A 26,078-nucleotide genomic window follows, 5' to 3' on the forward strand; every position below is an offset into this window, starting at 1 on the left:
AATATTTCAGCACAGACTTTCTCACACAACAACGGCAGTTTACAGTTAATCCACCTTTCAGATGTTGTGATGCTTACAGTGTCTGGCATATTTTACTGTTGTGTATTTATTTGCACGTCCCATGTATAGGTTTTTCTAACTCTAGTGTCATGACTGCAACATTTCCCCGCCACTGTTTTCCTCCACTTCTTCCCCAATCCCTTTCCTCAACTCTCTATTCCCATGCTCCTTTATTGTTATATTCCCTCTCTGTTTACTCCTGTTCTGCCTTTCTCCAAACTCCCCCCTTTTCCTCCATCTGTTTCTCTTTCCTTCTGCTACTATTCCACATCCCCTCCTTCGTCCTCATCATCAGCCCATGCTGTGAACTCCTTCCTCGGTAACAGGCCATATTCATTGAGAAAACCTTCCACATCTGTTGCGAAGAAGTCTTCATTGAAGTGTTTGGTAACAGCCAGGAAATGACCCAGTAACTCACCAGCTTTGTACACTAGCAGGGCAGGAAGTACCTGGAAGCACATGAACAGGAAGATGAACCTGCAGGCTGAGGCTGGTCAGTGAAAGTGACACTGCTTTTATAGTCACTACTTATTATCTTATAACAATCATTTTAACTTTTTTACCATAACAAGGAGATCAATGCAACTCCAATTTCAGTTAAACTGTTGAAAATGCTAAACCAACAATTTGATTTATTTTGTTATTACAGCCGTTAAATATAACAAAACAAATCAGCTATGTCGCTATGCATGTAATGGACTGTACTTATATAGCGCTTTATCCAGTCTTTAAGACCCCTCAAAGCGCTTTACATACTACATGTCATTCACCCATTCACCTAACATTCACACACATTCACACACCGTTGGCCATGCCATCGGGAGCAACTCAGGGTTAAGTATCTTGCCCAAGGATACATTGACATGTTGACTGCATGGGCTGGGATCGAACCCACAACCTTCTGGTTGAAAGACGACCGCACTCCCTCGCAGCCACAGTCGCCCGCGTGTCAAGCTTTGCATTCAGGCATCATTTAGTTCACAATGATAAGAGGACAAAAGCAATTTTGTCTTGTCAATAATTTGATTGTGCTCTTTGGTTCTGGTTTTGAAAAGGTGTTGGTCTTTCTAGTGCCACACACACTCAAATTGGACAAATGCTGGTCATGTGAGGTGTTTAACGTCAATTTGCTTCTCATGACCTCACAGTTATTCTTAAAAGTGTCACTACAAACACTGCTACATATACCTGATAGGGAATATTGTGATTCAATCAAATTTGTGTAATTGGTCATAGGTCCTGTCTTAATAATATTACCATTATTATTACTTTCTCTGCTGCTTTACTTTAGAGAGTTTACTAACCTCAGGGGTGAAGCGCTCAGCAGCGCCTGTAGCCACAGCATCAATACGGCAGAATCTGATGCTGGAGTACTCCAGAGCCAGGCAGTCCAGACATGAGTTCAGCTGCTCGCAGCCTGACACAGGAGGAGACAAGACAGAACTTTTAGCAAACAGTACTGCAGTGGAAACATATTGTATATTACATTACATTGAATTACATAGCATTTAGCTGACGCTTTTATCCAAAGTGACTTACAATAAATATATCATAAACGTGCAGCAATTAGTCGACTAATGTAATTGAAGACGATTGGTCGTCTAGAAAAATCCTTAGTTGAGGGCCCTAATTGTAACATGAGTCGATGAGCTAAACCTATAAACCAACCTTTGACACCGTGCTGGTAAATGTGGACTATCACAAGAGTCATCTGATGTTCCTTCTCTATGACTTCTAGGAAGGCGTCTCCAGACTCAAGTTCTTTGACTTCTTCAAACGCGGGTCCGAAGCTCAGGCGCTCGTGCATCTCCTGCATGGACTGAGTTCTGTAGCGCTTCAGGCTACCTTCATCCTCCTCTTGGATCATTTCGTACTCCTGAGCACTCATCTGGGGGTGAGGAATATTTTGTTACTGTGTGGAAGACTCAGGCTGTCATTTGGATTCTAAATCTCTGTAGAAAGCATTTTATTGGCACATACTGTACAGTTCTAGTCTATTGTCATCCTCTAATTTACTCTAATATATATCAATGTCATGTTTTCCTTTGTGTGAGGTTCAATGAGTGTTTCCATCCACCTTTCTGTTGAGTCTCTCCTTGTCATCCTCTCTTGGGCTGGACATTTGTCTGAGCAGCTCTCTCTTGCTTTGAGGGACAGTCGGATCCAAGCTGTCCAACTTAAACCTCCGCCAGTCATTTATTACACCCTTTGGACCTGCAGATACAGAGAAAGACCACAAATAAAAACAAAAAAACGTACTTAAATATAACGTATAAATGAAACTGCATGAAGTCATTAGAAATATAATTGCATGATACCTCAATAAAATACATATTTATCGGTTTTATGTCAAAGTGTTACATCTGATATGATGATTTTGAAAACGTATAATATAGAGAGTGAATAGACTGCCAATATAGCAATTCATGTCTGCTGCATCTCTCTGACTCATGCCTCTGACCTGTGTGATTGACAGGTAGCTCCTCTTCCTCGTGGCCGGACATCATGCTAGCAGTCTAACAGAGAACACACAAACTGGATCATCTCACCGGTCACAGGTGAACACATGTCGTTAGGAAAGAACATCTTACAATTCCATCCCAAATAAACTCCTGAAATACCAAGTTGAGTTTTTTTTTGTATTGTATTGCTTGTACATTGCTAGTAAATAGTTAGCTCAGACTTTGTGAGTTCACTATATTTTATTGTATCTTGTTTGAAGCAGTTGTGTTTATACATGATTCAAGCTTAAAGGTGAGGTATGTAATTTATTTCAGAAACACTTTTTGTTATATTCCATGGAATGCTCTTAACATCCCGATAGCAATGAATATATTAAATGCTTTGACAATAAATACATAAAATGTCATCTGTGGAAGCCGTGGCGCTGTAAAAAGTACGACCAATCATTTTAGCCGGCCCGGGCGAGCGCACTCGAGCTGGTTTCTCCAAAATGACCTACCCCACCTTTAACTGTATGATATAAAGATAATGTATTGTCTATGTATTGTCAAAAGAATAAGATACCACCAGACATTTAGTCTGGACAAAAGGCAAACATACTGAGAAAATTATTGTCTTTAATTCAGGCATTTTAGTATAGCCTGACATAGCCCTAACTTGAATACGCAACACTCAACACTGTCTGTGACACTTGCAGACCTAACTATCAGCAACATGTTGTCATCACAATCAGTTACTGTGATCCAGGCTGATGTCTACTTATCAGATCATACTGAGATTACCAGAAGTCTGACGTCTACAAATGCATTTTAGTAAGTAGTGGCATGTGAGTGATTTGACATTTTCTGCTAACTAAAAATGTTTTTCTGTGTACCTTTTTATAACCCAAGCTACTTTTAGTTTGTATTCTATTGCTGTGATTCTAAAAATGTAGAATTAGAGAAAAGCTACAGATGTAACTTTTTATTTGAAAACGATTTGGATGGCAGCATATTCACTTATGAATGAAGGGTTAGGACGATACAGAATTCATTATATTGAATATATATTTCTCATCTGTGATGTCGAATCATTATATTTCGGTTCATTTGAGTCAAATGAACCTAAAGTGGCATGAATTCTTCCAATAAATTAAATGTTGTTTGATGCCAACTTTGATGACTGGTGCTCAAAAAAGTATCATGTAATGCACTCAGGAGGAAAGCACATTAAAAGCTATCGTGCTGATAAAGCTGGATCCTAATCAAACCTGCATCCAACAGAAAGTGATAATACCCTTTAATCTCAATCAGTGAAATCCTTCTTCTTATCAAAGCAATTCATTTAGTGCATGGTTAGTTTTAAGAAATTAAAATGAAGATCATAAAGTTGACTTTAAACGTGGAATGACATGACTTGAACAGACATACCATTTTATAATATATCTATCAACAAATTATTTGATTAAAGGATATAATCATATATACCACCTAAAACATTAAGCATTTCTTGTAAAAAAAATAGTATTGCATTAATAAATATACAAAGAAAATATCTGAATGTAAATGTATTGCAAACCAATTGATCGCCACTTAACAGTGAAGAGGTAGAGTTATGTTTAACCCATTTCTAATGACACCAAACTAATACAGCCCGAAATTCTTACCTTTTGGTCTTGAGTAATTATTTGTTGTTTCTATTTATCTTCTGTCAATCGGTCACTGAGTAGTGTGTCGAACATATGACTGACAGGAGAGGGGAACACAAGTTCAGAAAAGGACGGGGCACAGATAAAGGAATAAGCTTTATCTCCACTGTCACCTTCATGGTCACTTTAATATGGTGTTGTCTAATATGATTAGGTGTGATACCAGGCTCAGTGTTATGGACTAATGCCATCCAAGTACACACAAGTAAGGAGGATCGTACCACAAAGTGCCAAGCTTCAATTCAAACGTTGACATTCAAATTTTAAACGACTTGTATTGTCTGTATTATTTGCATGCCTATTCATTCTGTTCAAATCAGTATGTTCAGTTGCAGATAAAGGTTATCTACCCCAATATAATAAGATTCCAGTGGTGGCTGTTTAATAAGTAGGGATTGGTATCGTTTTCATACTGCTTATCGTTACTGGTATATATCGATACTCTTATCAATACTTTCATCCAGAATTTCTGAGTGTTAAATCATGAAAAGATGTGAAAAGATTCAATAACATTTATTTAAAGTGGACCTATCATGGTATATTTAAATGATATATTGTAGGGCCATACCTATATAAGGTATATTTATACGTTTCTGTTTTCAAAATACCAAACAGATCATGCTTTTTAGCCATGTCTCATTTAGCTCAATTTGCACTTTTTTTTTAGCTCTGCTCTGCAAGGGCAGATTCAGTGAGAACAGCACTATCTACTGGCCTGGCATATGTACTACAGCGTCTCCAGCGCTTTCGACCGGCAATGGCCGTGGCTGTCTCCTCCTGATTGGTGGCCCAATAGCCGTAGCGCCACCGTCCTGACGTCAGGACAGTGTTCAAATCTGGATCAGTTTTTATCAGATCCGTTGCAGCCCCTTTTTTAGAGATTTGGGTATGGAGGAAAATAGAGAGGGTTGTGTTTTCTGACACTTGGTGAGTTCCCTGGAACACCGGGGACACATATTCATGTATAAAAGACGTACAAAAGTGCATTTTGCATGATAGGTCCCCTTTAAGTTATTATATTTATGATTTTTCAGAAACAACTGTATAACTATAGCATTTGAGCTTCTCAGTAGCAAAAACAAATAGAAAACACAAAACAACATTTAAAGAACAACGTTTCGGGATCTCTCATTTATTATTTATTTTAGTTTCTCTAACTCATTGTATGTTGACATTACCTACAGTACTCTGTATCATTCTGCGGTGATGCAGACAGCAACAACACTTATGTAAGCAGACACCGGGTAAAATAATGACATGTATGTCTGGTCTGGTCTTTGCAACATTTCTAATGCAGCTAAACTTTCTTCTATGACTATTCCCTTCGTTTCGTATCCAACCAATCAGAACCTGGGATTGGTGATTGTGTCTATTTATTCCATAGTCATAGCAAGATCTCATGAGCACAATAAGCATATCATGTAATAATAACAATCAACCTTGTAATGTGATATAAAAATAGACTCCACACAAGCTTAAACATCTCCAAATGTCATCACATAAATACACACAATACATGTTGTAACACTAATCCTTACACTTGCAGTCATTGCTTTCTGACGGACTTGATCTGAAATGTGACAACAGACTATTTCATAGAACACATTTATAATAAAAACTATATATGTAATGTTATCAGTGCGATCAACTATTGTGTATAGGAGAGTATAACAAACATGGAAATCAAATACACAGTCACACTATATATTACCTTTTTGGTTGAGTCAATTTTTAAGATGGAACCAAATGTGGAGGTGATGCTGGCCTTGATATGATCCATGTGAGAGGATATCCCTGCCGTACATGGACTGCTTTGGATGTGGATGGGCTCTGGGGGCTCCTGGCAAATCACAGGGGGGAGGCCGGGCCGAGCCACAAAGTCAGCTCACTCCCCATCATAGTGTTCAACCGGCCATGGTTCTCCCTGAGCTGCTTCACCAGTCGTGCTGGGCTGTTGCCAATCGTTCGTTCCAGAAGCATCCCAATGACACAGATGTCACAAGCATACCTGAAATGCACATTTCATTTTATTGGTTTGTATATCAAAAACACAGAAAGTGTGGGTCAAACCCTGTACACCAGATGTAACCCGAGGTTCATTACATCTGTTGCCCCTGCTACTTTAAATAGTTTAAACAGGGCTGTGAGCAGGAGGGGACACAATAAGACATTGATTATGTTGTGACTGTTTATCATACCTGCTATGTAAACTATTTAAGTTATTAAGAATACATTTGATATGTATGCATGGGGCATTTCTCAATCTGAAATGATCATAATAATGTTTTAGTCTGTAGTGAGTCACTCAGTGTAACTCATTTGATTGATAATATTTGCACCAGTATCTTGTCCATGTCAATATATATACTTGTGTTGCTAAACTTTATCTTCTGATAAAGGTCATGCTACTTCCATTGCCTTGGAGCTGGTTTATTTCCCCCCCTACTAGGCCTACACGTATATGCTGTATGACTAATGTACCACTGCTCACTGAAGTGTAGTAACTACTTACAACAGGCTCATTCATACAAGAGTTGTTGAACAACTTGTTTAAATTAATGTTCACAATCGGACGTATTTACGCATGGTTGTTGACATTGATTAATATCAGTTAACGTTAATTTAACCTAGGAACGCTAGCTTTAGCAATGCTGGCCTGGCTTGCTAACTTTATGCAGACTGAAGTTGATACAGTAGAGTAATGTAACATTGGACGCCAAAACGACGGTTGTAAAAATAGGTTTTATGACTGTAAACAGGAACATAGAAACATTAGTGTTGTAACCAAGCCCCCAGGAAGTGCGCCGGACTCTGATGAAAATATTCGTGCTGGCCAAACGGCGGTACTACACTTCCTTTTGGTTGCCAGGCCCGGAAACACTTTTTCCCATTGACTTACATGGGGAAAGAGTGGTCTGTAAATCGTTGGATAATTTTTTTTAAACTAAATAAACTACCCAGTATGAACACTTGTATAGCCCTTATTAAAAACATTCGTTCCTCAAGTTGTAAAATGTGCTAATAACGTTATTCTGAGAGTTATTTCCCTCTGCATTATGAACGCGCATCTAACCCACGGGACCGCGCCGCCCGGCACGTTCATGTTACGTGTTCAGCACTACATGAGTTTATCTTTACCCATGGATGCACAATAAGAACGGACCCATATCGCCTTACTGCCAGCCCACGGAGCTGTAATAATGGATATATTGCACATGTTTGCTGTAATTCATCATTTGTAAAATATTATACTACATGGGCTGTATGATTAAATCTTGTACCGTAAATGTTGTATTAAATAAAGTTAATATTACCGACGTAGATTAACGTCCCTGTAGCTTCTTATTGCACTAAGAAGCTTATTGCACTGTGTGTGTATGTGTGTATATATATATATATATATATATATATATATATATATATATATATATATATATATATATATACAGTGCAATAATTATTTCATGCTAAATGAAGCTCTGTTGCTTGGATATCACTAGATCCTGTTACAGCGTAATATAAAAGTACATAACGATTGATGTGTAAATTAGCATAATTACTAGCTAACCGCTAGCTGCTAACTGCAGCCTCGTTAATATCAAATCTATCATAACAAACATTACCATGCTGTCATGAACGTGCGGTGCTGTTACGTGTACGCAAATTGACGTGCTTGATGTGAACGAGCATTTTGGGGGGCATGGTTAAAGTTGCGCATGCGCTATGAGCGCACATACGGGTACTTCTCAGGCATGCCGGGTAATCTGTGACGTTTCGCTCTCTCAAAAGTTGGGCCATTTTATCATCATGCGCGAATGAGCAACTCTCATAGGAATGAATGAGGCCCCGCCTCCCACGCTGTATCCAGTTCTTATTATACATCCATGGTTGTAACTAATAGCTCTGATGCGCCTCGCGCCATGGATGTATAATAAGAACATCAAAGAAGGTCCACCACTGTCAATCAAAATCGTGAAGGGGCGGGTTCGGAGACAAGCCGTGCCGTGAGTGGCTCTGTCCATTGTGATGCCGTGACTTGATTGGCTCCGTCCATTGTGAACTCGCGACGTGATTGGTTTAGGTCCAATCTAGCAGACGGTCCTGCGCCAACTAGCGCCACAGACTGCCGTGTCCAACGTCAGTCTGGCAGTTGCAGCTACGGTGTTGGAAGCGAGTTTGTGTGTGTGTGTGAGACAAGTTCATAATATCGTTTGGTGGACACATTGTGGGCAGGCATCACAAAGAGTGGCAGCATGTTGCAGGTGCTGTGAATGCTGTATAAACCAGTTTAAGGAAATAACAACAAAGTGTTGGGTGATATCAGCCGTACAATATAACAAAACCGCCATGTTCGCAGGCTTAAGCTTGAAGAGCTGGTTTTTGGTGTAAATAAGTCTGCTTTGAGGGAGAAAAAACTGCAAACAAGGTATACAAAATTAAGCTAAAGTTAAATATATTACAAATATATAAGGAATGACAGCAACTATCTGCATGAACAGATGAAGCATATTTAATTTCACAATCTCAACTGCCCGATGGACCGTTAACACTTCAGTTAAAAATATCCCGTCACTGGGTGGACTTGAACCACCAACCTTTCGGTTAACAGCCGAACGCGCTAACCAATTGCGCCACAGAGACTGCCATGTCCAGCTCCAGTCTAAGAGACATTATGTAGTTGCAGCTACGGTGTTGCAGGAAGCGAGTTTGTGTGTGCGTGTGTGTGGGGGGGGGGGGGGGCACTAAAATGAAATATGATACCTGAATGGAGTCGCAAACATACTTGGGCTGCTGTAAGTGTACCTGGGTGGCCCAACAAGGTAAGCCTTTAAGTGGGAAACACTGAGCTCTACACAGTATACTTTCACTGAAACAAGGGTCCACTTCACTAGTTACAAAAGATGGGCCCATATAAAGTGTTATAATCAATCAGCATCGCTGCAAACCAGACTTCAGGATTCTGCCTGTCAGCCTTCCATCTGTGCACAAACTTATCTCGTGCCCTCATTGGTCATGTGCGCGTTCGTGTGTGTTGGAGGAGGGGCTCTATAAGGAAGTGGCAGATTTTCTCCGGTTGTGTATTTTCAAATTCTAGCGATCTCGAGCCGGTTTCTCAAACTTACCTACCCTACCTTTAAGCTTGAAGAGCTGGTTTTTGGTGTAAATAAGTTTGCTTTGAGGGAGAAAAAACTGCAAGTAAGGTATAAAAAATAAAGCTAAAGTTAAATATATTACAAATCTATAAGGAACAGCAACTATCTGCATGAACAGATGAAGCATATTTAATTTCACAATCTCAACTGCCCGATGGACCGTTAACACTTTACTCTAGCTAGTAGAGTTAAAAATACAACGTCACTGGGTGGACTTGAACCACCAACCTTTCGGTTAACAGCCGAACGCGCTAACCAATTGCGCCACAGAGACTTGCATATTAAAACCTTTCTTAGAAAAATTTGTTCCAGATCAGTAAAAGCCTTTTGACTGAAGCGGGGTTATGGAAAATATTTAGAGTTGCAGCAGGTAAGGATAGAAGCAGAATATTGTTGTTGTCGTTCCTATCCACTATTCCTTGACCTCTGTGTGAAATGTCACGGGGTTAAGTTAAGGGATAGTGGATAGGAGAATTCAAAAGTTCTTAGGAAAAGACGACCGGGCTTTAAGAGAATCCGACAGCACTTACACTACCTATGGAGGACGGAACATGACATAAGTATAAATAAATAAATGTGTAAATAAATGTATGAATAAATACAGGAATAAATAAATAAATACAGAAATAAATGAATAAATAAAAGAGGAAATAAATAAATGTGGAAATAAATACACAAATAAATAAATATGGAAATAAATAAATGAATGTATAAATAAATGAAAGTTGAGAATAAAACAGAACACACATTATTATATATCTTTAATATATTTCTACATTTACGTTCACTTACATTCATTTATTTATGTATTTCTGTGTCAGTATGCTAATGAGGTAGGCGTTCCTAACCTCAGTCTGAAGCAGGATTGGTTAAAGGACTGTGATCATTTCTGGCAGATTAGGCTTTACTACTAACGCCTGGCTAACCACGCTGATTCGAATGCAGGAGCATTACTGTTTAGCCCTCATCTTTATACATCCATGGTTTATCCACAGTTGTAATTGTTGACAATTCAAATTTACTCAGGTTCATTTATGGATATTGGTTTAAGAGCCATTTACGATCATTAGCGGACCATTTAGAGAATGGCGAACCAAAAGACTATGTTCAGTTTCGTGTGGAACGATGTATAGAGGAATTGGCTCAGCTCGACATGGATGTGGAGGTTGACCCAGCTGTGTTTGAGTCTTCAAGAGGTTGCCCGGCAACTTAAAATCCTCTCGGAAACAGAGGAGGCGACCCTTGGGCGTCCATCTTACATGTTATCCCCAAACGTTATTGAAGCACACCATCGTTGGGGGCACACCGCTGGGGACATCGCACAGGTGTTCCGGGTGTGCGAAAGAACAGTCGGAGGATGACACAGTACGGGATAAGGTAGGTTTACTCCGCATTCTTTCACGTTTTTTGTCTGGTTTTCCTTTCTTATATTGTTTGGGTGTATATCAGTGTACACATTTTTTAGACGTATTAACTGTTTATTAACGATAACGTTTCATTAGCCTACATTTCCTCCATCCAAATTAGCCTATTTGTTTATATATTGTTTACATATTTATTAAAATGGTAATAGGCAATTTATATGTTGAAACCAAGAAATCAGATAGACATGTGTCGGGGCAAAGATACAAACACGCTTTGTATAAAAAGGTACCATTACCTCAGATATGATGTAGGCCTTATAATAGTAATTAGGTTAAAGAGACCAGCTAATTTGTTTCAGATGACACCTAAATCTTTAAATGCAGGCTATTACAGATTATTACATGGTTTAGTTGAGTACTTGATTCTGATTGGTCAATTCAGAACACGTGACACATTGTTAATCCAGTAGTACAGACCGCTGTCAAGTATTTATTGACTGTTGTTAAGGACGCTCACATCTGCAGAAAGAAGTCCGGTCGATTTAACTGTATACAGTTTGGCCGAAAAGCAAACTGCATGAGGATTTTAATATTAATTTTAATATATTTGGAGAGCACAGTGATTTGGATGAATGGTTAGTGGCTGATGAGTCCCCAGCGAAGAAAATAAAAAGACAAGAGGGACAAGAAAACAGCGGAGAAGTAACAGGGAAGAAACCCTCAACACGGAGCTGCGGACCTTTTTACGCAACGGTCAAGACATAGACATCAAACGGCAAAACATATTCAGTTGCCAGTTACTTTGGCATTAGGGCAGGGATATCTAGATACTTTCCAAGGTTTGGCAGTTCCTGCCATTGCTACGTAGTTCAAACGGTAACAACGGACTATTTTTCTTAGCGGATGCATGACATTTTAAATCAATAAAAACCTTTTCTAAATCTATAAAAGCATTTCAATTAATATTGGGAGTCATGTCGTTACTTTGTTGAGAATGTGGCCTTGTAATAAGCGGGATAATGTTCATGCGGGATAATGTTCAAATGCTGATCAAGATCCCTCCGCTTCGCGTCGGGCTCCTGATCAGCCTGTCGGGTGTTCTTTTACCCATAATGACCACCTCGCTGCACATTATCCCTTACGCAACACACTCAATCTGATGTTTTGATTGTAGTGTAAAAGGTGACTATTGTTTATTGCGACTTACTTTTGTCTCATTATTTTTGATGATCAGCGTCCAAGATCTAATAACACTGTTAGATGACAACAGTTTGGATGAAACTGTGACCCAAATTCTGCAGCAACATCCCATCTCTGGATACAAAATAATGGTGGGGCACCTGAATGCACGAGGCATACGCATACAAAATAAGGTATTGTTATTATAATAATCTTCCATGCACTTGTTCAGCGTTTTATTTTTTACCCCTTTTTTACCCCTTTAAGAAAAATATCAACATTACACTCTCACGGAAAGTAGCGTGGGAGGCGTGTGGCGTAGTGGTCTAGTGCGTTGGTGTTCGGATCAGGGGAGCACAGGTTCAAACCCCACTGCAGTCAGCATGTCGTTGTGTCCCTGGGCAAGACACTTCACCCCAAATTGCTCCTGTGGGGATTGTCCACAGTATTGAGTATGTAAGTCGCTTTGGAGAAAAGTGTCTAACAAGTAACATGTAATGTAATGTAGTCCTACAGAACAAACCATTTTTTATTTTAAACATTGAAACAAAACAAAATAGGATATGTACATTTCGGTTAATCGGTTAACCGTTTTTTTGGGGTTCGAATATTCGAATATAAATTTGCTTTCCAATTCCCATCCCTAGTTAATATCCACTTCTCATAGATGTAGAAATTGTCATCCTGTGTATGCATGATGCAGTTAGTGATCTTAATATGTGCCTATACATATCACATTAGGTGGCGTATTGTTGGGCATGGTGGTATTGACTGCTTACGTCGTCTCATTATGTACTTGAGTGCTGCCACCAACAATCGGGCAGCCACAAAACAGTCATAAGAAGCTTTCTGGAATCCGCCAATGTCTACGGTGTGCCATCACTTGTGAGGTCAGATAAAGGTGGAGAAAATGTTGAGATTGCACGCTACATGGTGGCAAACCGAGTTCAGAAGAGGAATTCACACATTGCTGGCAAGATTGTCCATAATCAAAGATAATATAATCTTCGAGTCAAACTTTTATCAAATTAAGTCTTTGTAAAAGATTGCAATGTGAACTTTATGTCTTTACTTATCTCTTCAAATCTATATTACAACGTTGGTGCATTTACACCAAGTTTAGAATCAGCTTCATATTTGTTTGTTGTGTTATTTTTGTTCATCTTCTTCAGTGAGATAAAACCATGTATAATTTGAGAAGAAGGATAACAATATTTTTCAAACATCTATTTAGTGGAAGTCCCAGAACGTTGCATGACTGGGCAAATTACTGTTGGAACTTGGATTTTGAATTTATTTTCCAGTCAAGAGAACCTTCCATTTATATTGAACCACAACAGTTAATGTGGCTCTAAATATGGCATTAGTCCGTCTTTTTTATGCATCCATAGTATGGTCAGCTGATATATTTCCTGTTCCAGTTTCTACAAAGCTTACAGTAGAATAACCTCACCAAAGTTTGATGAACTTTGCTCAAGCTAAATGTTGTCTGCTTATTCCAGCTTGCAGCTTTTTTCCAGAGACCTTATTGTGCCCTTGCCACTTAAACAGGAAAATGTTCCTATTTAAATCTGCACAAATGTTAATACTTAGCTTCTAATTAATGTAATTCAATTCTGATTTACTCTGCTTACCATTTATGGTAGGTGAAAGATGATTATGCAGAGTGGGGATGCAGGACCTGGTCCATGAGCCGCTGGATGGTAGCTGGAGCCCTGAACAACCCAAAAGGAAGTGTGACAAATTGGTACAAACCATACGGAGTGCAGAAGGCCGTTTTTTCCTTAGACTCTTGTGCAAGCAGTGCCTAGCCGATCCAGGAGTTTGTGGACCCGGGGCATTGGGGTAAGCATTGGATTTGGACACCTCATTAACCCTGCGGTAGTCCACACAGAACCGGATTGACCCGTTAAGACTTACGTACCAGCACGACAGGGCAACACCAGTCACTGGTGGACTATTCTATCACTCCCATCTCTAGCATGGCCTGTAGCTCCGCCTGAACAATTTTCCTCTTGTGTTCAGGAAGCCGATAAGGCCGTGATCGAATTGTCACGCCCGAGGGCGTTTCTATGTGGTGGTGTATGAGAGAGGTGCGCCCTGGCAGCGTGGAGAACACATCGGCAAACTACCGTTGCAACGAGGCAACGTCTGCTCTCTGACCCGGTGAGAGATGGTCGTCACAACAGACGGGGGTTAATCTGTTGTTTTTAAATGACCTCCGGTCCCAACTCATTCCTCTCAATCACCGTGGTGGCGAGAGAAGCAGACGCCACCTCTCTCCATGCTTTAAGGAGGTTAAGGTGGTAAATCTGGTATCGGTCCATACCCACTCTCTCAAAAGGCACCTCAATCAATGGCAGGGGGCGCAAAGGCGCTTTTGGGGTGGCCTGCGGGTTAACCAGCTGACATTCACGGCAGGATGCGCACCACCGCTTCACATCTGCGCGAATGCCCTGTCAATAGAATCGGCCATGATCCGGTGTAGTGTTTTGTCGTACCCTAGGTGACCTGACATCGGGTTATAATGAGCCGCCTGGAAGATCATTTCCCGACGGCTTTTTTGCAACAACAACTGGGTATTTAACTCTCCTGTCTGTGTGTCACGGCTCACACGATACAGCCTGTCCCTAATCACAGTAAAGGGTGGGTGAGTGGTTAGGGTTAGTGGTTCGGGTGTAGCTGGGAGACATCGAAACTCACCACCCCTCGGGACCGGGGCAGGACACCGGCGGTCCCGCAACCCTAACCAGCTGTCCGACATCCATGAGCGGGCACTCACAGGAGAAGTGGCCGGGCTGCCCGCACCTCCAGCAATCCTGCCCTGGCGTCTGAGGCAGAGTTTCCGTTAGAATTTCTTTTTGCCGGTCAACATTAAAGTTTAAATCTTCCCGACAAAATGAGAAAAGTGCCGGTCAAAGGTCTTCTTTGTTATTTATTGAGCTTTAAAACAAATTGATAACGACTCTATATTAAACAAACTAATTAAAGTGTGTTAGTTCTAACTTGAAGTGTGTGTTTTGCTCCGCTCACCAGTCCATCACAGCGGACAGAGATGCAGGTGATCATAGAGCTGCATCATGTAGAGCTGCAGGTGATCATGCAGAGCTGCGTGTCTCCATCAGCAGCAGCTGATCTGATCTCTGATCTCTCTCTCTCTCGCATCCGATTAGACTTCACTCGCGTTTATGTCCATATCGATCAGATCTAGCTAGTTCTGGCCAATGATATGACTACCTGCGTATCAAAGGACACCTAAACAAACAATAAGCGTTGCTTGGCAACGGGGTGTGGCGGCAAAGTATAGCGCAGCATTATGCATTTCTTTACATGAGGGGTCAAAATGTCCCTGTCAGGAGGATAAATCTCTTTCTCCACATTAAATGTTAGACATTAGAATTTACTCTTCTTGTCTGTCACATAAGTAGCGCAACTGATGCGGTATTGCGCTAAGGCAGGGGTCGGCAACCCGCGGCTCTCGAGCCACATGCGGCTCTTTAAGCCCTCTGCTCTGGCTCCCTTGAGCTTAGACAAAAATAAGAATGAAATAAAATAAAAGTATTTGTAGGACTATTTACATTTTGTTGCATGGTTGAAAATGTTTCGTATCTTGTATTTTGAGGTGATACACATAAATAAAAAACAAAACAGTTTTAATTAGGTCAACTAGAATATGCGTCATATCCTGCTACGGTCCCGCGCCAGCGCCTTTTCTTACATGTGAATAACCTAAGAAGCCCCGGCTCGATGAGCGAACTATGGATAAATAAAATAAAATAAAAGTATCGGAGGAACACAGGATTTAATTCTGCGTGGACAGGGTTATATGCTTTCAAGCAAACGATGCTGGTTTACCGTATATATGTAGAGAGAAGTTGTCAAAGGTGCTGCAGCCTTTACGTATCGAGGAGAAAAACGGAAGAGGAAGACAGCTGACGATCTTCAGTTATAATTCAATCAGTTAACTCTTTTTAGGGTGCAGCTATATGTTTTATTTATTTCAAAGTGGGTCAATTTTAATTGTATTTTCTTTCCTTCAAATGTGCAGAGGACTCCCCAAGTGCTGTGTTCAATTTATTTTAAAGTAGGCCTGTGTATTTTGTGTTATTCTCCTTATAGGAGTTCTTTGTTTCTTATTAGAGGTTAACAGTTTTATATAATGTAATAAATAATAAATGCAAAATAAATGTAGTTTTTGTCTATGATATAACAATAAATACAACTTTATAAGCTATCAAGCTATCAAATATGTTTTGCGGCTCCAGACAAAAAAAATTGTTGGAAAAGGGGGCAAAATGGCTCTTTTGGTCAAAAAGGTTGCAGACCCCTGCGCTAAGGGGAAATTATTTTGACCAGACATTTTGACCGGAGAGATTTAGATTTGCCGGTCTTCAGCATATTTTACCGGTCATAGTCCGGTAATTACCGGCTAACAGAAACTCTGGTCTGAGGAGCCCCCTGTGGTGCCGGACGACCAGAAGCGTAAACTGGACCCTGAGAAGAGACAGGAAAAGGGGGAGAGTTAGTCGGGGGCTGTTGCCGTGGTGTGTGTGTGTGTGTATGACGAGGTATGTGTGTGTAAGACAAGGTGTGGGTGTGGGGCATCTCTGCCTCGGGGCCGGGGCGGGTCTGCTGGGACCGTGGAAGACCAGGGCTCCTCCTTCAGGCTCCGCCGGGGAAGGGTGAGATGATCCTCCGCGAGGACAACGGCTGCTTCCAGGCTGGCGGGGCTGTGGCACTGGACCCAGTTCGCCGTGGATGACGGCAGGCCGGCGACAAATTGCTCCAGCGCCACCTGCCCCACGTCCCGGTTGTCCCGGTCGGGGCCAGCGCCTCGCCGCATCGGGATGAGACAATTGACCCTGACCAATTTGCTGCCCTAGGCAAGATTTTAGCTGGCGCCCCCCCCCCCCCAAAATGCAGACACTCACTATGACTCGCGCATGCATGCACGTGCACGGTTGTGGCATGACCACCAAAACAGAAAGATATGGACACAAGATGTGTGCAAATGTATTTAGTATCCTATCCATTTGAACATGATTTAAGTGGGGGGTGGACCTAACATCCTCTAGGGGGGTCCGGGGGCATGCTCCCCCGGCAAGATTATTATTTTTGTAATATTGAAGTTAAAAGCATCAATCTGGTGCACTTTGAGAGCAAAATTGGGATAAAGAGATCTATGGATACATCTCTCAACATCAATACGAAACAGAACTGTAAGCAGATTTTCTTTTTCTTTATGGATATTTTACAAATCACTCCCCTTTTAAACTGTATTCTTGTTTATTAACCTGTTTAGCCCTGAGCCTGTTTTTCAGGTCTCAGGCTCGAAAATGACATTCCCAGAACAAATGACCATATCGTCCCTTCTAAAAGGGTTAAATTAATAATCTTTTTTCTCAAAGTAATGATAAACCTGTGAGTTGGATGTAGAAAAGTCAGAACAATATAGATGTTTTTTATTTTAAAGAAAATTCAGATTGAACATAGTAAAAAACTGTAAATTATAGTGTCCATCCAAAAGTTCTTTTTTACTTATAGTGAAAACTACCCTTGGATGATGGTAAGGTAGACTAAAAGCTTTAGGAATCCAAAGTACAACATATAATAAGTACCCTGTATCAAGATTGATGCAAAACAAGTGACATTTGACCTTTTTAGAGAGGTTTAGCAAACATAACTCCACCTCTGAGGTGATTTGGGTGGAAATGGGGGTTTTACCGTTTCTCGATTCGATTTTGGTGATTGACATCTCTTTCTGACCGTTAGAGCCAATAGAATCGAAGGGGAATCTCCCCACTCACTAACATATTACAACAAAAAGGTGGGGGCTTCGCGCATGCAGTTTTGCATCAGAGCGAACCTACACTCTAGCTCTGACATCTAGAAACGGAAAAGCAGTTTTATTGCTCATGGATTATCAGAAATAATTTCAAAGGGACACATTGGATTAACCTATGGATTAACTTTACCAGAGTGGTAAGCAGGCCTTTTGTTTTTGGATATTTGTGGAGTTAGGTGGTCCGCGAGTGTTTTTTTATTGGTTAAGTGGTCCTTGGTATGAAAAGGTTTGAAAAACAATGCGCTAGTGGATTGTCAACGGGGGAGCCTCGCTGCGGGGAAATTCTACAGATGGCCAGTCCGCCCCTGAAAAATGTCTATGCACACGTTATTATTAATAATAATTTTTTAAAAATGGATTAAAAAAAAATCTATTATTTTGTAATCATCTTGCGACCCCCACTTTGGGAACCCCTGCTCTAGACAACAGCATGAATGGGTATAAGACAGCAGGTGTGCAGGCCCAGAAATGGTTCGCAGCCTTGCCGTCCTCCTCCCTCCCATGTAGGGGCCAAACAGTCTTGAAACTTCGGCTAGGATCAAGTTAAGAAGATAAGCAATATTGAGTGCAAGGAAATAATGATTTAACATGAATCCAGGGGGGAATGTTGGTTAGCATTAGCATCACACACTATACATATAATGATCCGTTCAAGCTGGTGGACAGCAACTGAATCAAATAACTTGTCATTGGCGATATAAACTTAGTACACTGATCGGATTTGCATTAAAAATAGTTTAATGCAAAAACCTACCGTCCACTGGGTGTCTGGGAGTCCCGTTATGTGACGGAGGAGGAGACGAAACTGTCGCGTTAGCGGTCCTTGGTGCTGCACAAAACATAACATAGCGCCACATTGGGTACAAAACTGTATATTGGCATTTTAACACCGTTTTTTTACACTGTCAGATCAGTCTTACACTAGACCTAAACATGAGTTACTTACAGTTTTCAAGCTGGTTAGCCGCATCCCGCAGAAGGTCTGCCAGCGCCCTTCTAGCCGAAGCCATTATTAGCGAGTTGCTGTGTGTGTACCATAGACTGTATGTGTGTACACTGTACAGGATGTACAGATGTGACTCGCTACGAATCTCTTGCTTCTGCCTGGCTCCAACAATTGAAGAATCCTGCTTCAGACTGAGGTTAGGACCGCCCACCTCATTAGCATATGGACACAGAAATACATAAATAAATAAATGTAAGTGAACGTAAATGTAGAAATATATTAAAGATATATAATAATGTGTGTTCTGTTTTATTCTCAACTTTCATTTATTTATACATTCATTTATTTATTTCCATATTTATTTATTTGTGTATTTATTTCCACATTTATTCATTTCCTCTTTTATTTATTCCTGTATTTATTCATACATTTATTTACACATTTATTTATTCCTGTATTTATTTATTTATTCCTGTATTTATTCATACATTTATTTACACATTTATTTATTTATACTTATGTCATGTTCCGTCCTCCATAGATAGTGTAAGTGCTGTCGGATTCTCTTAACCTGTTAAGCCCTGAGCCTGTTTTTCAGGTCTCAGGCTCGAAAATGATATTCCCAGAACAAATGACCATATCTTCCCTTCTAAAAGGGTTAAATTAATAATGTTTTTTCTCAAAGTAATGATAAACCTGTGAGTTGGATGTAGAAAAGTCAGAATCAATATAGATGTTTTTTATTTGAAATAAAATTCAGATTTTACATAGTAAAAAACTGTTACTTATAGTGAAAACTACCCTTGGATGATGGTAAGGTAGACTAGCTACTAGCTAAGCTTTAGGAATCCAAAGTACAACATATAATAAGTACCCTGTATCAAGATTGATGCAAAACAAGTGACATTTGACCTTTTTAGAGAGATTTAGCAAAAAGAAACCACTTCTGGGGTCATTTGGGTGGATTTTCCATATCTCTGGCCCCCCTTGCTCGATTTTGATGGTTGACACCTCTTTCTGACCGTTAGAGCCAATAGAATCGAAAGGGGAGTCCCCCACACACACTCATTGTGGAAAAAAAAGGTGGGGGCTTTGCGCATGTGATTTTGCATTAGAGTGAAGCTACACTCTAGCTCTGACATCTAGAAACGTAAAAACATGGATTATCCGTCTGTTTGCTCATGGATTATCAGAAATCATTTCAAAGGGACACAGACACATTGGATTAACCTATGGATTAACTTCAGCAGCATTTTTATCGTTTTAATGCCATTGAAGACCACTTTGGAGAGACTACAGAGCCAAGGTAAAAATGTTAGCATTTTTAGCTACCTAGCGTCACCTGTTTTGATGTCTGTTTTTGCAAATTCGTATAATTCAGTGATAATGAGGGTACCCATTGATTCTGTGTCACCTCACGATGTGAATCGATTTCATGGATGTGGAGAAGAGATAAATAATAAGGTTTTGTGAGTGATTTTCGGTGCAGTAATCCGTTAGCATTTTTCGCTCGTTGCTAATTCAGAGGCTCAGTGTTAGCATTGTGGGATTTATTTTGAAAAAAAAAAAAAAAAGATCAGTTAGATGAGTTTCTTCCCGTTACATGGATATAAAACATTCATAGTTTATTAAATGAACATGCCCTCAGACACTGTTTCCTGCAAGATGTTGCGGCAGTGCCCCTGTACCGGGGTCTCTCTGGCTTAAAAGGGTAAAGCCCGGTCGTCTTTTCCTAAGAACTTTTGAATTCCCCTAACCACTATCCCTTAACATTTCACACAGAGGTCATGGAATAGTGGATAGGAACGACAACACAATATTCTGCTTCTATCCGTGGCCGTATCTCATTTCTGGGATTTCCCCTCCTCGACTCCTCGGTCCTCCGGTAGTGACCTGGAAATGAATTTCAGCGCGCCATGTTGAAGGACATCTAATTTCTCTAAATGCACTTCGAGGACCGAGGATCGAGCGTCGAGGAGGCTCTCTGGAGGAGTTATAAACGAGGATACACTGATGGGTCCTCCACGGATGTATTTCCGGCAACTGAGATGTTTCAAAGAGTCGTGACGCACGGCCGGACTGATCTCAGCCAATGACAGCGCTGCATGCATCCCCTGGATATTATTTTATTAACTGCTTTCATCACGACGCGATGTTTACAGAGAGAACAGCTGTGAGGTCCGTGCAGAAAGCAGAGCAGTGTGTATAATATATATCACTCAGTATAACAGGCCTACTCTCTTTATTTGCTTTAGTTTAGTAGATATCTACAAACAAAGAGTCCATATTTTTCTAAAACCATTTAGTGCTTCACATAATAAAATACACAACGGCTGTATCCTGATTATATGCTTTAGGAGCTGTAGGTGTGTGTGGTGTAGGTGTGTGTGGTACAGTGTGTGCGTAGATGCAGCGGACAGACAGGTCTCAGTTGGTTTGGTGTCCTCTGCTTACTTTTAATACTTGTAAATAAAACTTTTGGCCCGTAATTTATTTTCCTCATTGTAGCGACCAGAGAGGGGAGAGGGGGGGGGTATATCTAGTCTCTGATAGTGTTACGTTATGAGTGCTCTCATACTTGTTTGATTCTGTATATATGTATATATATATATATATGTGTGTATGTATGTGTGTGTGTGTGTGTGTGTGTGTGTGTGTGTGTGTGTGTGTGTGTGTGTGTGTGTGTGTGTGTGTGTGTGTGTGTGTGCCCGCATCTGTAGCCTGTTATTGTCTCATTATACCGCACTGTGAATTAATTAAAAGTAAATATATAAGTGGTCATGAACACATCTGTCCATCAGACAGAGGGCTGCTGTACCTCCTGTCATCATTAATGGACGTCTCTTTAATATGACCGCTCATTGATTGATTGATTGATTGAAAAGTTTATTAACAGCTTGTATATTGGGTACAGTACAGTACAGCTCAAAACATACAATTGTTAAGGGGATGCAGACCAGAGAAAGACTTTCGTCTTGTTTACATCAGGGTCCCCCATTTCCAATTCATCATATCATTTAAGACATATAAGACATATTTGACATACAGATGGCTTATTTACAATTTACATACAGGTGGTTTTTTACATACAGATGGCTTATTTACAATTTTCATTTTAGATTTCGTTCTAATACATCCTAACCGGACATTTAAGACATACCAAGTCTACAGATATACAGTTAGTAACAGAGTCTAAAATGCGAGTATATACATAGATGGGGGGGGGGAAGCTGTCCATTGTACGACAGGTTGAGATTTGTACCATTACCGGGGCCAGTTTTGCAATGCTTTCCCCCGAAGGTGCTCTTTAAGAGAGGTTTTGAAGGTAAGTATAGTTTTACTTTCCTTTACAGTTGTGGGAAGAGCGTTCCACCTTGATGTGGCATAATTGCGAAACGTGTATTCCCCTTTTTTTGTGCCAAATCTGGGTTTTACATGATTTGTGGAGCTCCCTCTGGTGTTATGATCATGGTATTCCTTGACCTTTGGGAAGAATTTTGACATGTACATGGGTACCATAGAGGTGTAGTGGATCTTGTAGACCAGGCCCATTGCAAGTAGCTGTACTCTGTCGTCTACTCTAAGCCATCCTAGGTTGTCAAAGTGGGCAGAGGTGAGGTGGGTTCTAGATGAAAGGTCAAGCAGTAGTCTGACCAGTTTATTTTTGCGATGTTTGAAGTTTTATTTTTAGCGCCTTGGAGGTGCTATGGTACCATGACGTGCAAGCATAGTCATAGTACCCTTGAATGAGTGCTCCTGCCAGAGTTTTCAGGGTGTTTTTGTTTACCAGAGAGGAGATCCGGTATAGGAATCTAGTTCTTTGATTGACTTTTTTTATTACATTGGATGCCATTTTGTCACAGAGGAGAGGAGTTCTCATTTCTCTAACCGCCTGCTGCTTCCCCTCCTTTCTCCTCGGCTCCCCTCCTCGACTCCTCCAATCGCATCTCCTGTGGGCGGGACTAAGACACGAGGATAGGAGTCGAGGAGGGGAAATCCCAGAAATGAGATACGGCCCGTACCTGCTGCAACTCTAAATATTTTCCATAACCCCGCTTCAGTCAAAAGGCTTTTACTGATCTGGAACACATTTCTCTAAGAAAGGCTAAAACATGCAAGTCTCTGTGGCGCAATTGGTTAGCGCGTTCGGCTGTTAACCGAAAGGTTGGTGGTTCAAGTCCACCCAGTGACGTGGTATTTTTAACTCTACTAGCTAAAGAGTGAAGTGTTAACGGTCCATCGGGCAGTTGAGATTGTGAAATTAAATATGCTTTATCTGTTCATGCAGATAGTTGCTGTCATTCCTTATAGATTGGTAATATATTTAACTTTAGCTTAATTTTTTATACCTTGTTTGCAGTTTTTTCTCCCTCAAAGCAAACTTATTTACACCAAAAACCAGCTCTTCAAGCTTAAGCCGGCGAACATGGCGGTTTTGTTATATTGTACGGCTGATATCACCCAACGCTTTGTTGTTATTTCCTTAAACTGGTTTATGCAGCATTCACAGCACCTGCAACATGCTGCCACTCTTTGTGATGCCCACAATGTGTCCACCAAACGATATTATGAACTTGTCTCCACTGTCCCAACAAATACTAAGATGTTACTCTCTGAAATGTCTTTTGTTAGCCGTTGTGTAACTAATTTTCTAATTGACCTGTACAGACATACCAATTTAAAAGGCCTAATCCTACTAAAAGTTATAATAATAAAACATAAATAAGCTTGATGGTAAAACTAATTTGTATAAGATATATAATAATGTTTGTTCTGTTTTATTCTCGACTTTTATTTATTTATTTATTTATACATTCATTTATTTATTTCCACATTTATTTATTTATGTATAGCTCCGCCGATTTCTCCTCCCCGAGACGGCGGGACGCGGCGAGGCTGTGAGTCGGTGTGTGTTCGGGATGGTTTCGCTGTGTCTCGCTGTCTCGCAGACGGCCACTGGGCTCACTGGTACTGTCCCCTCAGTACGCATGGTGCTTGGGAAAAAAGCCATATCATACTCTGCCCCCTCGACCTGGAACACACTTCAGCAGGAACTTAAGCTGACCAGTTTGATACCCATCACGGATTTTAAACTAATTTAAAAAAAAGCTGGAGAAATCATCTGTGGGTGTTTGCACCTGCTATATCTGACTACTGTATATGGATTTCAATGACTTCTTTTTTTACGGTGTTGTATTTTATTGTTGCCTCTGTGTTTAGTGTCCTGTCTGTCTGTAACTTTGTGTGGTAGTGTTACCACTGACAGGTCTCTCTTGAAAATGAGACCTTGTGTCTCAATGAGATTTTACACCTGTATAAATAAAGGCTAAATAAAAAATTAAAAAATAGGGAGGGGGGGCAGGAGCTCCAACAAGCCGTTTAGGACAGAGAGTGAATACACATACTATACAGAGATGCTGTATGAGAAACCAATGAGATTTTGGAAAATTGCACAATATAAATCTATTTTAGTAGACCTCAACAATGGAATTATGATCAGTAGAAATGGCCATGACATGGGACTTTTGAGATACAGACACTCATTTCCATAACATTCTTAAAAATATGAAGTTCAAAATATGTCGTCCCTGGGTGGGCTTGAACCACCAACCTTTCGGTTAACAGCCGAACGCGCTAACCAATTGCGCCACAGAGACTGCCACGCTATTCAGACGATATATAATATTTGTTTAAGTTTACGAATGCAGGAGGAACACCTCTGCGACCGACCCTTTCCCCTCCCCAAGATTCGGGTACACAACCTGTAAGTTTGCATTGTTATTTGTGTATTTATCAAACAAGGTATCTACCACGACTGTTTAAATGTGTAAACGTGTGTCGGACTGCTAAGCCATTGACACAGTGCTAACTGTGCTAACTAAGTTGCTAGCGTTTCCATATATCAACTCTAATATTAGCAGATGGCCTTACATACATGTATCTCATAGCAGGAGAATGTTTGCATTCACACACGAAATACTCATAGACAGTACACTCCGGGTGATTTACCGTACGGTCAGTCGCGAAACGTAATTACATTATAGCTGGCGTTCCTAGCGTGTATGCTACCGAGCTAAACAACGGAGCTAGACATGAGTTTTCTCGGGAAAACATTGTTGTTATGCCAGCTACAATGAATGTAGCAGACTACCCGTATAAGATTGCAATTGTAAGCATGTTCTTGATAGCCTAATATGAACCACTATCTGTTGTTCATAGTATAGTATAGTATAGTATAGTATAGTATAGTAGCCTATAGCATATTACACTGAACAACTAGCAACTAGCAAACTAAAGTTTGATGGAAATACTTAGTAGGCCTATCCTTTCTTCCCTGAATTATTTGCTCCTATAACATATCATTCATATAAAGCAAACCATGATTTGATTTCTCATCAAACAGTAGTAGTTTATTACAGGTAAAAATAACTTACTCTTCTATAACAACAGTTGTAGGTACAGTTCGGTTAGTTAGCGTATAAAATATACGGCTGTACCGAGGCCATTATAAGACTGTTGTTCCGCTGAGAGCGAGCCGAAAAAAGCACTGTTAGACATGGGCGGAGCCTCTCTGGTGGTTGACTAATCAGAACAGAGTGACCGAGCTGACCAATCGGAGCACACTAGGCTCACAGGGAGGGGGGTGCAAGAGCTCCAACGAGCCGTTTAGTGGAGAGAGTGAATACTGCTGAATACACATACTTTACAGAGATGCTGTATGCGAAACCAATGTGAGTTTGGAAAATTGCACAGTATAAATCTATTTTAGTATACCTCAACAATGGAATTATGATCAGTGGAAATGGCCATGACATGGGCCCTTTAAGACAAATGACAGGGGTCGGCAACCCGACCCCTGTCATTTGGGTGGATTTGACCTATCAGGTTTTTCGTTTCTAAATCTCTCTAAAAAGGTAAAATTTCACTTGTTTTGCATCAATCTTGATACAGGGTACTTATTATATGTTGTAGTTTGGATTCCTAAAGCTTTTAGTCTACCATCCCATCATTCAAAGGTGGTTTTCACTATAATGGCGCATTTCCACCGCAGGTCTCGCTCGACTTAGTACGGTTTTGTTAGGCCTTGTTAGGCCCGGCTCACTTTAATGCTGCGCTTCCATTACAGTTTAGGAACTGGGGTAGTATCTATAGTAACGCAGTGTAGGTGGCGCCGTGACGTCATCTTCAATGAGAACCCCAGAAAAACAACATCAGCCGTTAGCTGTTAGCACTCAAGCTCACAGCTCCTCATATCTGTTCAGAAACTAGACAAAAGTTAAACAAGTACAAACCACAGACTGTCTGTGTCATGGCGAATACAGTCGCTGGTTTATTTATGTCTGTATAGGCCGTTGTTGTGAGTGTGGACGGTCGGAGCATA

At 40.6% G+C, this 26,078-nt stretch overlaps 1 protein-coding gene and 4 non-coding genes across 5 annotated transcripts; 1 reads left to right on the plus strand and 4 right to left on the minus strand.

Moving 5' to 3' along the window:
- Nucleotides 1–320: 320 nt before the first annotated feature.
- Nucleotides 321–2,197, minus strand: LOC117473446 (phosducin-like). Its single transcript, XM_034119027.1, has 4 exons — nt 2,138–2,197; nt 1,729–1,948; nt 1,365–1,477; nt 321–509 (listed from the first exon to the last, which is right to left on the minus strand). Exons 1-4 carry the CDS (start codon nt 2,180–2,182, stop codon nt 321–323), a joined length of 567 nt encoding a protein of 188 aa, XP_033974918.1. The 5' UTR covers nt 2,183–2,197.
- A 6,580-nt stretch (nt 2,198–8,777) lies between these two features.
- On the minus strand, nt 8,778–8,851 carry trnan-guu. The gene has a single exon. It is a non-coding gene; the product is annotated as a tRNA-Asn (tRNA).
- Nucleotides 8,852–9,563: 712 nt separating this feature from the next.
- On the minus strand, nt 9,564–9,637 carry trnan-guu. The gene has a single exon. It is a non-coding gene; the product is annotated as a tRNA-Asn (tRNA).
- Nucleotides 9,638–22,815: 13,178 nt separating this feature from the next.
- On the plus strand, nt 22,816–22,889 carry trnan-guu. Its single transcript has one exon. It is a non-coding gene; the product is annotated as a tRNA-Asn (tRNA).
- A 1,391-nt stretch (nt 22,890–24,280) lies between these two features.
- trnan-guu lies at nt 24,281–24,354 on the minus strand. The gene has a single exon. It is a non-coding gene; the product is annotated as a tRNA-Asn (tRNA).
- Nucleotides 24,355–26,078: the final 1,724 nt, after the last annotated feature.

Source organism: Trematomus bernacchii, unplaced genomic scaffold (genome assembly GCF_902827165.1).
Source record: "Trematomus bernacchii unplaced genomic scaffold, fTreBer1.1, whole genome shotgun sequence".
In the NCBI taxonomy this organism is placed as follows: Eukaryota; Metazoa; Chordata; class Actinopteri; order Perciformes; family Nototheniidae; genus Trematomus; species Trematomus bernacchii.